Source organism: Varroa destructor, unplaced genomic scaffold, assembly GCF_002443255.2.
Source record: "Varroa destructor unplaced genomic scaffold, Vdes_3.0 BEIS01000003.1, whole genome shotgun sequence".
Lineage (NCBI taxonomy): Eukaryota > Metazoa > Arthropoda > Arachnida > Mesostigmata > Varroidae > Varroa > Varroa destructor.
The window spans coordinates 37,788,540-37,803,307 of NW_019211456.1; the positions used below are offsets into that span (position 1 = coordinate 37,788,540).

Genomic DNA, 14,768 nt, shown 5'->3' on the forward strand with positions numbered 1-14,768 from the left:
TGCCTCGAAGTTTCGCCGAGGTGTTGCGTTGCGGGATATAACCATATGGAGAAACGCTAGAATTATCTGGACCCTCATCTAGATGGAAATGACGTTTTAATATGTCGTAGTATGCCGCTGATCATTTAAAAGTTCGTCGACATATATTCATAGAACTGGTGGTGCCAGTTTTGTAGTTGTATTTTGTTACTTATACATTTTCTCATTCCCCTCATTTTTTTTATAACGTAGTTCATACCCGATTATAACGTATTATATAGTAGTTCCCGAAGTACCAGTGCCAATATTTCGGTCGCAGTCATATATGACGACCAGGTTTCACTTCGGTACGAGCTGAATCACTACCAAAACGCAAGATGCTCTCAGAGGAGGGAAGTGAAATCAAGAACTAACTGCTGCTGCGTATACCTGAGACATATACTTATCTACACGTCGGGCAATTATTTAATTTTGAATTTCTTCCATCCGCAAGTATCCTTCTACCGTACAGCATTATCTTTTAGGCGAAATAACTTCGTTGCTTTGTGAGGTCGTCAACTGCGACTGACAAGGCTCGAAGTTCAGATTTTTTTCTGCAATTTCTGCCAGCCTTCTCATAGCAGTAAACTTTAGACGGTTGGAGCTAACACAACTGAGTAAAGCAGACACGAAGATATAGAACGCACATATATACATACAGCTGTTTTACGTATTTAGCTCATATCGTGTGAGTTTAGTGTTTTATTAGCAGATCGTATTTTCTCTTTTTATTTACATTACCTTGCCAAAAACATTTACCATAAGCAAATTGTTATTAATTAGATGGAGGGTTAACGGCACTCGTTAATGAAGTTCTGTTTCTATAGGCAGGAAGACTATTGAAGGGAAGAAGACGACAAGTTTAAATCTGAGGTAAACTTTGGAGCACAAGCGTACGTGAGTGCTTGTCTTTAGTTGCCCTGTTCTCGGAGCAAGAGATAGAAATATTGCAAGTAGAAAATTAATGAATTCTCGCTAATCTGTTCCGAAGTTTCGTTTAAATTATCGTCAATTTCGTATTGGTCCACAAGATCTTCGTTGCTTTGGATTTCCCACGGTTGTAAAATTTGCTAGCAGAATGTCAAGAAAGACGACCGAGGTGTAGTAGAAGATGCCAGTGTAATCATACAGAATTGCCGAATTCGTTGTTGACGTGGAACAGTCACAAACGTAAGATTAACCCAGCGAAGTTGTTAAAAGGCGACCCATCCCCATTTTAATTACATGACCATGCAATAGAATAATGGTTTGCGGTAACGTAATGATATGGCGAGTGTTCTTGAATGAACATTTCATTACCTCTAAAGCAACATAGATGTAGTATATTTGAGAGACTCGTGTGAAGAAATGATTAAGTTAATTGGATATAGTGGAACTGCGGTTGCAAATCTAACTGGATGTTTTCTTGAGTGATCTTTTTGAGCTCCATCCTCCATGAGGTAGCATAAAAATGAATCGCGTACATCATATAGTTGATGTGGAACTCGAACATATATCCCATGTGACGAAGCGCTCGATAGAGACCCTATGGCTTACGTGAGGCAAATGGAGAAAAACACCTAGTGAGATAGATGATGGCGTTCACTAAGTTATTCAAACGTTAGTGCAATGAATGAACATACGGCCCTCCGTATCCGCATGGCTCGTAGAAAACTGATTCTCGGCCTCATGCCTTTTTCTATTTATTTTTGGACTTGAAATAGCGCACCTTTGTTCGTACTCAATTTTCGCGTCCAGCTGAAATTTCCATATGCATATCGTACATGTTTAAACAGGCCGCATATAGCCTGTAATATAATAGATAAAAAGCCTTATTATGACTAGGGGGCGTGCTACTGAAACGTTACGTGAAAGATGTGTCCGTCTGAAGGATCTTGACATTATGTTCCAGCTGTCATTGCCAAGAAGCCACAAAAAAGGCTCTAGCTAACTTCATATAACCTCAATGCATCGACCGAAGTAGTACTGAACTTTTTATCAACACGTACGAAATTATCTTTTTTTGTCCAAGAAGAACGAATGAAAAGGTGCCAACACGTATCATTTAGTGCAGCGAACTCTACACAATAAGAGGATAACATTTCGATCCAGAAAAGGCCAATGTCTATAATGTGGCATTTGCTGCATGTCGGTCGCGTGAACCAGAAGTCGACTGAAACAAAGGCCGTCGTCTGACTGCGTTGACGCGGAGCGCTTGCTGAATAGAAATCAACTGACGCTGCTCACGTCTATGACTCAGAGAGACCTTTCCCCTTGCTTAGAGTACACGCTCACGGAAAGTCCCCCTGCAGCTGTTAATCGTAAGCAGACGTTTCGGAGGACAGTAACGAAATTGGGTCAGTGGAACAGGTGGAAAATTATCTGTTTTTATTTGAATTCAACATCGACCTTTAATTATGTAGCATTTGTGAAGTTGAAGGTGAAGGTTTAAATGATTAAAAAAAAAAAATAGGCTTTCATAACGGTAAAATTACACATCACAAATATAAAGAAGGCAGAAAGTATCTCGTATACTACAAACGTATAACCGCTATATAACTAGCTAAGTATATTTGATAATACACAATAGTATAATATTAGCTAGCCCATTTGCATATATATTCAATGGATAGCGAAAACTGAAACTTAGTCAGAGCAAATTTTGCACTTTCCAGAGGGTATATGCCGTGTTCTAGAAAAATGAAGATAATTTCAGGTTGAGTCATTTCTTCAATGATTCAGCATGCGCTGGGTTCCGATCAGGACCGAGGATTCGATTACGACGGTTCGAATACATTATTAATAAACTACCAAAATACTGATTGTAGTAGTTGGTCTTGGCGGAATATTTCGCCTGAAGATATTTCTTCAGTCTCTACTTTTGCAACGAAGGAAGTTTGTGAGTCATCGCTTTATAAAGTATCTCTTGAGCATATTCCTACAAAGTTCGGACAATGTGACTTCCGTTGAGCTGCGAGTAGCGTACGTTATGTGACGCTATAATTTTGCCTCCAAGAAGAGATAAATACAACGCGAACGTCGTGTTGCTTACGCAGATTTCGCGCCTGAGATTTTCTGTTATGAATGTTTCCAGCGACAGCAAAGGGTGGCTAATTTCGAAACGTTTCAAAAGCTTTTTTTTTTCTTTTTTTTTTCTATATTATAGACTCTAAGTGGAATAAAAAAGCAGCGTAATTATATTCTTGTCTTTGTTATTTTCTCGTTGTTGATAGCTTTTTTTATGAATATATATCTCATAACACTTCGCCAGGCCAGCGACCGTTTAATGCACAGAAAGTTTCTTAATCGGCTGGAACATTCACCGCATAACTTCCTTCATTTGTAACGTAACTTTTGGCGAGTTACAGGACGCAATAAAAGTATATTGCAGCCACTAACTTTTCGTAAGTTGAAATGTTTGCTGCAATGAAAGTACTCTAGAGCTTTTATGTCGCCTGTAAGCAACGAACAATTAACAACCTCCTGTAGTTTTTTAGGTCATGCACGTATTAAACCTCGTCTACATATTGAAAACTGTTTTGCGTTTGGATAGTTAAAAATGTGACAACTTCCCCTCCCAGAGCTTAAGAAGGATATCTTTCATCTTAGACAGCTTAGTTAAATAACGAATAGACTATAGTACTTAAAGTAGCGGGTAGTGTAAACTTTAACCCCGGGCGGTTTTGTGATCAAATGAAAAGTCGCCACTCCTGCAGAAGTAACGCTAGTGATCATCGTACCGATAGTGCATTAGCGTATGTGGATCGAGACGGTAGCCCAAAAACACGCTAGAATGCAACACAGTAACGGCAAAATGAAAAGTGTTTTTTTACTTAAGGAACTTTTGATTGCCGTCTATTTAGAATGTATTGTAGCTATCTGAAAAAGACGGCAAACGGTAATTTAGATTTGATTCGCATCCGTAACAGGCATACTTACATAAACAAGCGACTTGAGGCGATGGGTGAATAAGTCGCTTGTTTCAAGCATAGTATTGTGCAACATGCCCATTGCAGCCATGCGCGGCTGATCGTACTGTCCTGCCTAGGGTTCTAGCCAAAGCAAGTTCGATTCGTTAGCTTATTGATGCCGTGACCTATTGCAACTAATCAACGGTATGGCTGCAGGGGGGCGTATCTGCTCTCTACAACCTAGTAGGTTTTTAGAGCAAGTTGGAGATGACAAATCTGGCGTAAACTGCGAGCATAAATAGCCACAAGAGTTGTCCCACTGTAAGTAAAAACTGTTTGGTTCGAGCAAAGGCTCCGGCCAGTTGACTACGAAGTTATTAGAACATAGCATGGGTAAGTCAGTAAGACCCAAAGGGAATCCGTAGTTTCAAGAAATGTTCAGATCGTAGGTCGCAGATGGTACGTCGTATTATACGATGTGACTGTACTCACGGCAGACCTCACGGAGTGCAGCATGTCGTCACCATGAATATTTTGAACTTGCACAATTAGTGAAAATGTTGTCCTGTAGCATTTCATCGTTGAATACGAAAAAAATCATGCAATACACCATGAAAGTGGCCTCCCCTTAAACTGACAGAGCGGATTCGTTTGTTAATGACTGGTTTGCCCTATTTGTTTTTACTAGCTAGGGCAGTTGGACCGTATACCCATGTGGCATTTGGGTTCATGGAAGCTGGATTTACGTGGACAATTCTTACGGATAATAGATAGTTACTGACCACTTTTCGTCCGCATTGTTAATCAAACAAGAATACCAAAAAAAAATATGGCTTCATTAGCTCCGCAATTGAATAAGTATTAACAATTACAGTGCTAACTGTTGGTTGCTCTCAGAAACAAAACGTAATTATAGCAAACGTACAGATCGTAATAATAACGAAGAATTTAATTCATAAATATAAACAATTGTTCAAGAGTACGTAAGTACTCTAGCAGTTTGCTGGCCATTTTGTGAGTGATCATCCTGTGATTTATTTGGGTTACTTGCGCAGTTCAATAGAAAGCTTAGCTGATCCTGCTGTCGTCTCCGTAAAAGTAGGTTTCTTATCGTTTTCGGCAAAAAGCGATAATAATGATAACAACAAAAGTATTCACCGATTGTGGTACACTATTCCTAGGAAAGACATGAACGATTAGCAGGGTTCGACATATGGATCGATAAAATATGCTCTTCCCTTTGCTAAATGTCGGATCCATCCATCAGCTGGTTGGATTGTATATTTGATATTCAATAGCCATTTCGATAGTGCTTGTCAAACTTAACGACGGCATCATAATAACGAAAGCGGAAAGAGCCCCAACATTAATTTCTAAGTTATACTTGTTCGGCCATACAAGATACGATGAAACTAGATGACGATGCCTATAGTATTATTTCTACGAACTACATAAGTTTATTCGTACAGCGACGTACAATATATTCAAGTTCAGACAGCAAGTTCAATCTACAGGTTCCTGTTAATCATGTGTAGAGGATACACATGATCTTGAATGTCAGGAGCGGATTCATCCACCAACTAGGTACTGTATTTTTTTTTTTGTTGCGTATTCGTACATGGCCTCTGTATGATCTGTTAGTGGAAGACATAAAAACACATTCGTTCAGTCGACAACAGTGGCTTACTGAAATACAGGTAACGCTCACTGGTTGCAGATCTACTGGCGCATGAGCTAGTGTACTAATAAGCTATGAGTAGGCGCAAGTGTGACCTGAAGCCTATAGTTTAGGGATGTCACTGAAGCAGCCTTGTCGGACCGTTCATGTAAGCCCTAATCAGCGTTAGAGCAGGCGAAATCTTTCAACCAGCAGCGAGCAGTCTATCAATCTATCCAATGGATTTATGGTCTCAGCTTTGAAATGATCTAAATTAATCATTTACCACGAATCATTTGTAAAAGACACTGGCTGGGACAATATGCGTAAGTGGATTGGCTCTGCTTCCAGTTAGTGACGGCAAAAGTTAGGGTAGCTTTGACAAAGCCTTTTCTTAACTATTATACTAGTAATGTTTCGATTGGTCCGAGGTGCTTCTGTTCACTCAGGACGAAATTTACTCTTCTATCTTTACCGTATTTTTAGGCTTGCGTTTGACACTTACTGTCACTTTCGTTATGGACATGTAGTATTGGGTCACGTGTAAAGTAAGGACCGTGTTCTTTTCTCGACAAAAAAATCGAAGATTCGTACTTATTAATACATAGGGCTTTTCTACTGTCAGAAATATTTTTACGCTATAAAAAAGTGTAAATAGATTCGTTTATGTTGAGGCCTATGAATTTTCGTTTTGCTGCTTTGCACGTTTGGCTAAAAGGACTGCACGTTGGCCTTTTTTAGATTGATTTTACTTCTGCTACCTTGTTGGGCAGTCGCCAACGAGACTAAGTAATCACATAGTATATTTTAGTCCTGTGCGCTGGCCCATAGAGGTTCCTTTACATTGAACATAGTTACGGATACTGCACACATTTATTTACCCGCTTCATTTCATATAGTCCTACACTTTTGCAATAAAGCCGAATTTAGTTCGTTACCTTGCATAACGTCGTTTAGTTACGCAACGGTGGCACCCAGTTTTATCACATGCATCATCATCATCTCTTTTCCATTAAAAAATGTTCTGTCCAGCAGACAATGGATTCAGTTAGTAAGTGTTAGAAAATCTGCATTGTCGTCACTGTCAGACACAATAGGTCAATTGCAATAATCCGTAAACGAGTCGACCCTTTTTAAGCACCTAAACACGCCTCAGTAGGTTTCATACCCTTCCCTGTCGCTTGTCTGGCGGGAGCTCATCGTGGCCGTAGGCTTGCACGCCTGCGCCGCGTGCCGCTGCAGTAACATAAACAATAGGTCTAAGTAATAGTTGCTATGGTCAATCAATGCGACAGCGCTGACTGCGGAGAGGACCACGACAGGAAGGGCATCAAAGGCTTCGACGGACACCAGGCAACGAGCGATACCTAATCTTGGCAAAATAACACTATTATGTAACAACAACGGTGAGCCAAGTTAAATACGTATATGGTGATCGTGAAAAATGCACCCTTGATAGTCCTGCGCTTTTCTAAGCAACGAGGCCATCAACAACCCTTGTTAGATGTTCGAGCAGGACATCACGTTTATTGCTGCTGCTGTTATTGCAGAGTCCTCTTCTAAGTGAAACGACGTACTATACAACTATCGCAGGTGAGCTTGTCACCGTTCGTATAAGTTGAATACGAAGATCTCCACTTGATCTCCGCCATACGGTCACGGCCTCGGTGAACGCTGTAAGGAATCAAAGAAAATAAACATGACAGGATTATCTGTATTATGAATAGCACTGGTGGCTTACGATGGATTTTGTTTGGATTTCTAATCAGTTGTCATGGCCATGCGTTTCTAGCGCAATGTTCAACAGCTCTGTTGGACGTAAAACTCATCTATTTATATACAAATACATTAAGTTACACGGCACGATACGAAGTTAGTGTCGCCGTCAAGAAACGCGACTAATTTTATTCAGCCGTTTAAATAATCGCTGAGATTTTTAGTCGTATAGCACTTTGTTGTTTTGGAAAGGGCCGGCGTTATCAGATGGCCCTATACTCCGCGGAACGTAGTTACCCTGTTAGATATAATTCGCTATCAACAGCTTCATTGGCCATGATAGTTAAGAATGATATACTTCAAAGGAACTACTCATTTCGCTAGCGTTTATTATGATATTTTCACGCATCTATATGTAAGTTGCTCTTCTATTTAATCACTGGATGGGGTATCATGTAGAAGATTTGAAAATCTATGTACAGTATACTGGAACAGTATGGAACGCGCGGTTTCGGCGTTCTACGCTACCAGTATTGCATAGTAGCTGTTAGTTGTTGGTCGATCGCGCTCAGATTCGCTGGAAGTCAGACCTAGTCCGGAGTCCTCATATTTCATTGTCTACTCTTTCCTACGCACTCGGAATAGTGTTGACGCTTAGAGCCAGCCTATACCTAAGGAAATACATACTATTTTATGAGAGTCAGGGCGTTTTAGTAATAGATAGGTTATGTTAAATTATTTGTAGAACTTCCAAGTTGGCGGATTCTTTAGGCCCGACTAAGGCGTCACCATTGTGACAGAACAGTTGATTTTCTGAGTGTATGTATATTTAGGTCCTGAATAAAGTACAACTAAACAATGGTAGTAGTACTTTGATGTTTAATTTATAATAAATAAAAGTGAATGTTTAAAAAAGCTATTAGACCCTAAAAGCTTCGCGAATATTCAACGTATGTATCTGGTCCAAATTACAATAACAAAAACAAAATTACATGGACACACGCTAACGTTTTTGTTGTTCTAAAATAGGCCTTTCATTCGTTCAATATTACAGGTGAAGGATCCTTCTATTCGGAGAGGGTACTTTCAAAAATCTGTGGTATTCATCGCGCACTTACCATTGGTAAATCTATTCCACAAGACAGTGGCTTTGGTGGCGCCGGACTTTTTCGAAAACGGGCTCGAATCGTTGGAAACGGCGTGTCATATCATCGATCGTTGGCCTCCACCGTTGCCCGGAAAAGATCTTGTTCTTCCGCTTAACGGAGTCGTCCTTCAGTGTCGGATTCCCTTAGAAGTTGACAGCCAATTGCAGGTATAAGGATTGCAACTTATTAGCTTGTATTATCGCTATATAGTCAAAAGACACCGCGTTGGTGACCTTGTAACTGTCCTTTATTTAGAAATTTGGCCGCTGCGCAGTTCTGAAAGCCGCGGCTGAAAATTTGAAGTAATGCTCTTCACACGCATACGGCACCTTGATACAGGCTTCAGTAGTAACTGTAGTAGTTGTATAGATCAAATCGATTCTATTATCGATCATGCTAGCCGTCATATAGCATCTGTTAACTTAAAAAGCCTTGCCAGTCTAGCAGTAGATTTTCCAGTTGAACTATACGCAATTACGGTTAATCCTGGTAGACGAAATCGGTTAAACGTTCCTCCAAAATGAGTAGGTCTACTATTAGTCTATACAGATGTTTCATACTATATTTAGCAGTCGATTTTATTGTTTACTCTGAATGAAATACTCAAATGTATTTATTGTCGAATAAAGCTAGAACATCAACTATGCTTCGGGTTGGGCAAAATGACAATGATTTCATGTTTATTTGTCCTGCAACAAATACAACTATAGCTTCATATAGCAAATATATATTAAATCATATTTACCCACAAATAGCTGATTAGCTAATCATTACTGAAATGTGAATGAGGATCAAAGGATTATGTAGTATTTAACTGGATTTCCATTCCTCGAGTTTTACCGTTTCATGTATTCGTATCAGGTATAAACCAAACAGACCGTTTTTATCTATTTGCATATTTTATCTATCCTTATGGGAAATGGCTGTCCTTTCGCCTGCTGCTATGATTTTCATATGGCACAAAACACAAACCCAGCAGTGAAGCGGATCCCGCGGAACACAATGGCGATGACAACGAGGACAGCGTCGGAAACAGCTCCAGCGAGGCTTGGTCTGTGTGAACGATCTGAGCATTCGCGTATCTGTCCATCTGCCGAGTTGTCTGCTCATTGCCCAATATTCGCTCAAGGATCTGGATGTTTTGATCATGACGACAATAATGTGATTGCTGGTAGCACCATTGTTTTTGGTTGATAGACGAGTGAAGCCGCAATTCGTTGTTCAGTTAACCACCCAACGGCTTATTGGCGCTGTCGGCTGCTGCTATGCACAAGCAAATACAGAGAAATTCGGTGCTGAGTTTTTTGCGCCAAGGACCTTTTGGCTTATCCTCCACTCGTCTCCATTCCGAATTCGAAATGATTCAGGGAGATGGTATTTTTTATGCCATCTACTACTATAAAAATGGATTTACTGCCCCTTACTACACTCATCATTACGTTCGGGCGTGTAATGTCCGCCCACCTATATGCAGCTGAAGGAAGGTCCAATATATGCAGAGGGCAATGCTATAAGACAAAGGACTGACACCGCTGCCGAAAGGAAGTGCGCGTGTGTGGTGTTCGTAGCAGGAGCACCAGCAACAGCTGTTTGCAGTATGCAAACGCCATCACCACTCACTCTATCATCCGTCAAGAGCACTTCATCTGCAAATGATCCGACTCGCGAGCACTATAGCGTTCTCCAGCAGTTGTCGTTGCCGCAGTCGATTTAACGCCGTTCGCGCAGAGCTCTGAACGCTTTACGCATATCGGCCATATACCCACAGGAAGAGAACGCACTGAAACACAACAAAATTGAAAGTCGATGAACTAGTTCGTGCAGTGCTCTTTCCCGTAGCCATTACGTCAACAATTGCCGTTATTGTCCTTCATTTTGGGGCCGTACGGCGGATAGCGCTAATGGTGGGAAGGATCGGTTGGCTGCCGATACCGTTTGGATCCCATCACCCGAGGTGTTATTGTAGCTGAATACGCAATAGGCGCGTGCCTTTTTCTACGGCTTGTCGCTCTTGGATCTCGTCGTTTTGTCACTTCGGTGTTTGCGTGGTCGCCTTTGTTGTTTTCGTTGTCGGATGCTGCGTCGGCGGAGCTTCCTTAACAAATGGCCGGGCGATGCGTTTCGTTGCTTTTACCGATGTAATGTCGTTATTGATATGATATAGTGATATATTGATATATGACACAACTACAGCTAAAGACTGGAACGAAGAACAGTTCTTTTTGTGGCGCTGGGCATGATTTATCGTAATCGCGTACATTCATATTCGACTACTTTGATGTAAATTAATGTGACAGTTGCGTCGACGTTTTTTGTATCACCGACAACTATTAACGGCGGCAAAGGTGCATAATTAACACTTTCATAATGAGAATCGTTCTTTGACGACGATTGAGCCCAGTGCTTTTGTAGTTGCGGCAGGCGCTTTCTCGACGCGGTCCTAAATCGGTGTACACCGTTGCCCTATAATGCGAAATTTCGGCAAGGACTGCTCTGAACACTGTCGGTGGGCGTCTATTTGATTTAAACTTATACCAGTAACGGTGCGACTATAGCAGGAAACCGCTTTACGCAGAGGTTACTCGGCGTTTTTACGCTAGAAGACAATTATATTGCTTTCATTATGATTGTTATTATTACAGATTTGTACTACAGTGGTCGCCGTGCTGCTGTTCCCTGAGACAACCAAGCCAACTACGTCTGCTATAGATGGGATTCGGCCCAATTGTAGACCCGAGCTCCGCCATTATCTTCGACTACAAGTGTCCACGCAGCTGCAGAAAAAAAAAAGCCGACAAACAAGTAGACTCAAATCTGAACGCGAACGTTTGCTCTGCACTATTTTTGTTGGCTGACATGGGTGACAAATGTTATCGTGAAAAAGAGATACCAAAAAGCTGCGAATGGGGTAGCCAAGCAATAATGAAGGCGAAATGAAATGAATTCACGTGTAAAGTACAGCTCGATATTTTTCCCGTTATGACGGTACTGGGTTGCTTTTTGAATTGGGCGGGCTTTAATTGGCGCTGAAAAGCGGTACACGAAGGGACATAAGCAAAAAATGAATTTTATCCAATTCTAATATCGAATGGTGAAATGAGCCATAAAACAATGCGGAAACGTTTGTCTTTGCGTTCGTTATATCGATGCTGATAGCATTTTTATCTACAGACCACATTATCAACTGATGATAATTAGGTAGTCAACAAACAATGGTAGAAGCTTAATTTTGATTGTACCCGCCGTGAACGCTTGGCCTGTTAGTACAAATGCTGATAACTATTTGCGGCACTTAGCTTGATTAATTTATCTTATCGTTTACTGGCAAAAACAGAAAAATGAAGGGAAGCTTTAACGGATTGTCCAGTATATATAACAGTAAGTTTTTTCAGGTTTGTTTTTTAGCGGATCTGGCTCGCTTTGACGTCACAACAAAGCGAATATGAACCCAATAAAGGAACTGGGATAATGCACCACATCCAACTTGATGACTTTAATTGGTGCAATTTACCCCCCAAAAATCAACTTACCACGAGCCAACCGGGTAGAAACAAGCCAGTCACAACCATGACCAACTAGAGCGAAGGAAAAAGCTCTTATAACTTTATACGACGATATGATTATACGACTGATTGTCTAAAGTTACTTTCAAGTAACGAATTAGTACTGTCCTTTAGAAGACCTTAGGGAAAAAGCTCATACACATGCAGGTACACTTTTGATCTACTTTTTCTCGTTGACAAATAAGAAAACGTTTCGTACTAACGGATACGCTTAGAATTGTGCTTCGTTCATATGGACATCCGCTTCGAATCGCATATTTCCCTTTATCGTCCTTGATGAAATCAGTCCCCAGGCAAGCGTGTGGGTCCTACCCATAGAGCTAATACGATGCTTAAAATAAGACTACTGCGAGGAAGAGATAACACAAGGATAGCATTATTACTAACCTTTGCACCGTTAAGTTCGCTTAATTAGCACAATGATATCTTTTACTAAGATTTCGTCACTTCATAAGTTTACTGACATTGCGGAATAAGGTAATTTGGAAAATGAATCTTGGCCGTAAATTTAGAATTTATGTTTCACAAATTAAGCGTTAAACAAATTTGGGTTTCACGTCGCTTGCGATATATCTATATATATACCAACTGAATTAGATGGTACTGAGGAGGGTGGAAGGACGTAGTATCAGTGTATGATGCGCATACTGTATCCCCGTAGGTATGTAACTAATGTTAGAAAAATCCTTCTATAACATCTCTTTGAAGGCTTTTGTTTTATATGTGTGCGTATTTGATCACATATTGGCCTTAACCTTTTTTACGTGCGATGTTATACTTGCGCAAATAGCGACAATAACTAGGGATCTCCGTGAGTGTGTCGCGAATTGACGCAGACCGATGCAAACAGCCCGCACTGCCACCATTATAGTTCTCTTCCTGCCTCTCATCCTTGTCGCTGGTTTTGGGAAGGTTCGCGCTTGCTGTTTGCGTGTCCGTGCGTGAGTATGCCCACGTCCGTGTTAGTCCTCAGATCAGTTCACAAATAGACAACCGAATCAGCTAGATAGATTAATGACGCTGTATGGTTGCGCTGTCAGGAGCTCCCGGCGTCTGTTTACGCATCCATCCGAAGAACAACGACGACAATGAGGATAGCTGAGGAACAACGTCTGGGCAACACTATTAGCCAGTAATACACAGTTCTATTGTACCCAGTGTAATGGAAAGAAGGTAGTCCATTGCCGCTCCCCATCGCTGTTGGAGATTCTGAAATAACGCTGACTCATGTATACACGTAGGGTAGATATAGTTTTGTGGCACAGTTTCGCAGCTGTAGCATTGCTCTGTTCCACGTAAATGGTCTATCTGACGGGCAGCAAGCTTTCGTTTGGCAAATGTCTCGTGTGTTTCAAATAATAGGCTAATATACAACGGCTTAGACAAAGAATGCGCATAATTTGACTAGCCCCAATCGTCGTCGTCGGGCCAACACTTACGTTATGTTCCAACTGGCCGACGATGTTATTCAAAAGAAAACGCTAGGCAAAATTTCTGTTACTTTCCCCGCCGTGCTGCTGTTCATTATATAGTTGGCCTATACGAGTGCAATTGTCCTTTACAACACGAACGTTTTTTTGTGAAGGAAAATTTATAGTGGTTGAAGATAACGGCGAAGGAATTATTAAACGCTGCATTTGTTTTTTACCCGCCATTCCTTCTTGTGTACGCGCTGAAAATATGCGTGAATTTCAGTGAAAACGAAACCACGATATATTAAATGGGCTCGCAATTTACTATGTTGCTAGCCATTAAACAATTTATGCGCAGGCCTGCAAATTCAATGAGTGAAAGGCTGTGACACTTTTGTTTCCCAAATGTCTGCGGGCCGCCGATAGTGTTGCCTGCTGGATGCCGGGCACTAATTGAATTCAGTATGATCTCGGTCAAAATAAAGCTTTCAACTAGAGCTCCTCTCGTTAGACGGGAAGGACTTCCGGAAACATAGTGCCTATTCAAGGCCAACATGCACACTGTGCTGGCTCTAGTGTGTGCTGCATACGTTGATCCGTTCAATTCAGTTCAGTTGTATTGAAAAGTAATATAATAACACGAAAATGTGATGAATAAAGAACAAATTGTCTGTACGTGTGGATGCGAGCAAGTTTCGTGGCAAAAAATGCCAAGCCAGTCAAGCTTATCCTTTAATACTGCTACCGTTGTGGTCTGGGTATATACATATGTATATGTAGCTGTTTCTTATATATAGCACATATTTGTCGGCGTTTTTGTCATTCGAAAGTTGAAATTTTGCAGTAATAAACGTGTTGAAATGCCTTTACTCAGACTTTAGATGCGAACACTTTGTAGATGAGCGAAAGTCTTATAAGCATCCTCATCATTTAATCATGATGAAAACACAAATGCTGTTTAGACCCATAGTGAAAATGCGATATCGAGGACATGACCCTTTTGTTCCTAGAAATTTCAATATAGAAGATGCTTTCTCTGGTGGTTGACCAATTACGAAGGAAAGTTAGAGACGACCAGCACGTCGGCAGCCATGATATCGCCAAGCAACTGTATGAACGTCAACCATCAAATACGTTTAGACGTTTTGAAAAAGCTCAATATTTTGTGATACAAAATAGTTTATTTGATGATGATTGATCTGAAAACGTGAATAGTACGATCGAAATAATATGGAATTTGTCAAATCAAACTTACTTAAGATGAGGATCATCCAGGTGAACTTAGGTATCTTTTGACTGCCTAGCTACGAACGCAGTATTGAGCACGTATAAATATTTGGCTAATTATAGTAAACAACAGACCT

The 14,768-nt window shown here is 40.8% G+C and overlaps 1 protein-coding gene across 8 annotated transcripts in view; it reads left to right on the forward strand.

Annotated features, from left to right (window-relative positions):
- Positions 1–14,768, forward strand: part of LOC111246699 (protein DENND6A) — a 40,799-nt gene that overhangs the window by 19,363 nt on the left and 6,668 nt on the right. For all 8 annotated transcript variants that reach the window (XM_022796712.2, XM_022796716.2, XM_086983645.1 and 5 more), the window contains one exon: positions 8,336–8,596. In XM_022796712.2, the coding sequence (XP_022652447.1) occupies positions 8,336–8,596 (261 nt within the window). The remainder of the gene's footprint in view (positions 1–8,335; positions 8,597–14,768) is intronic.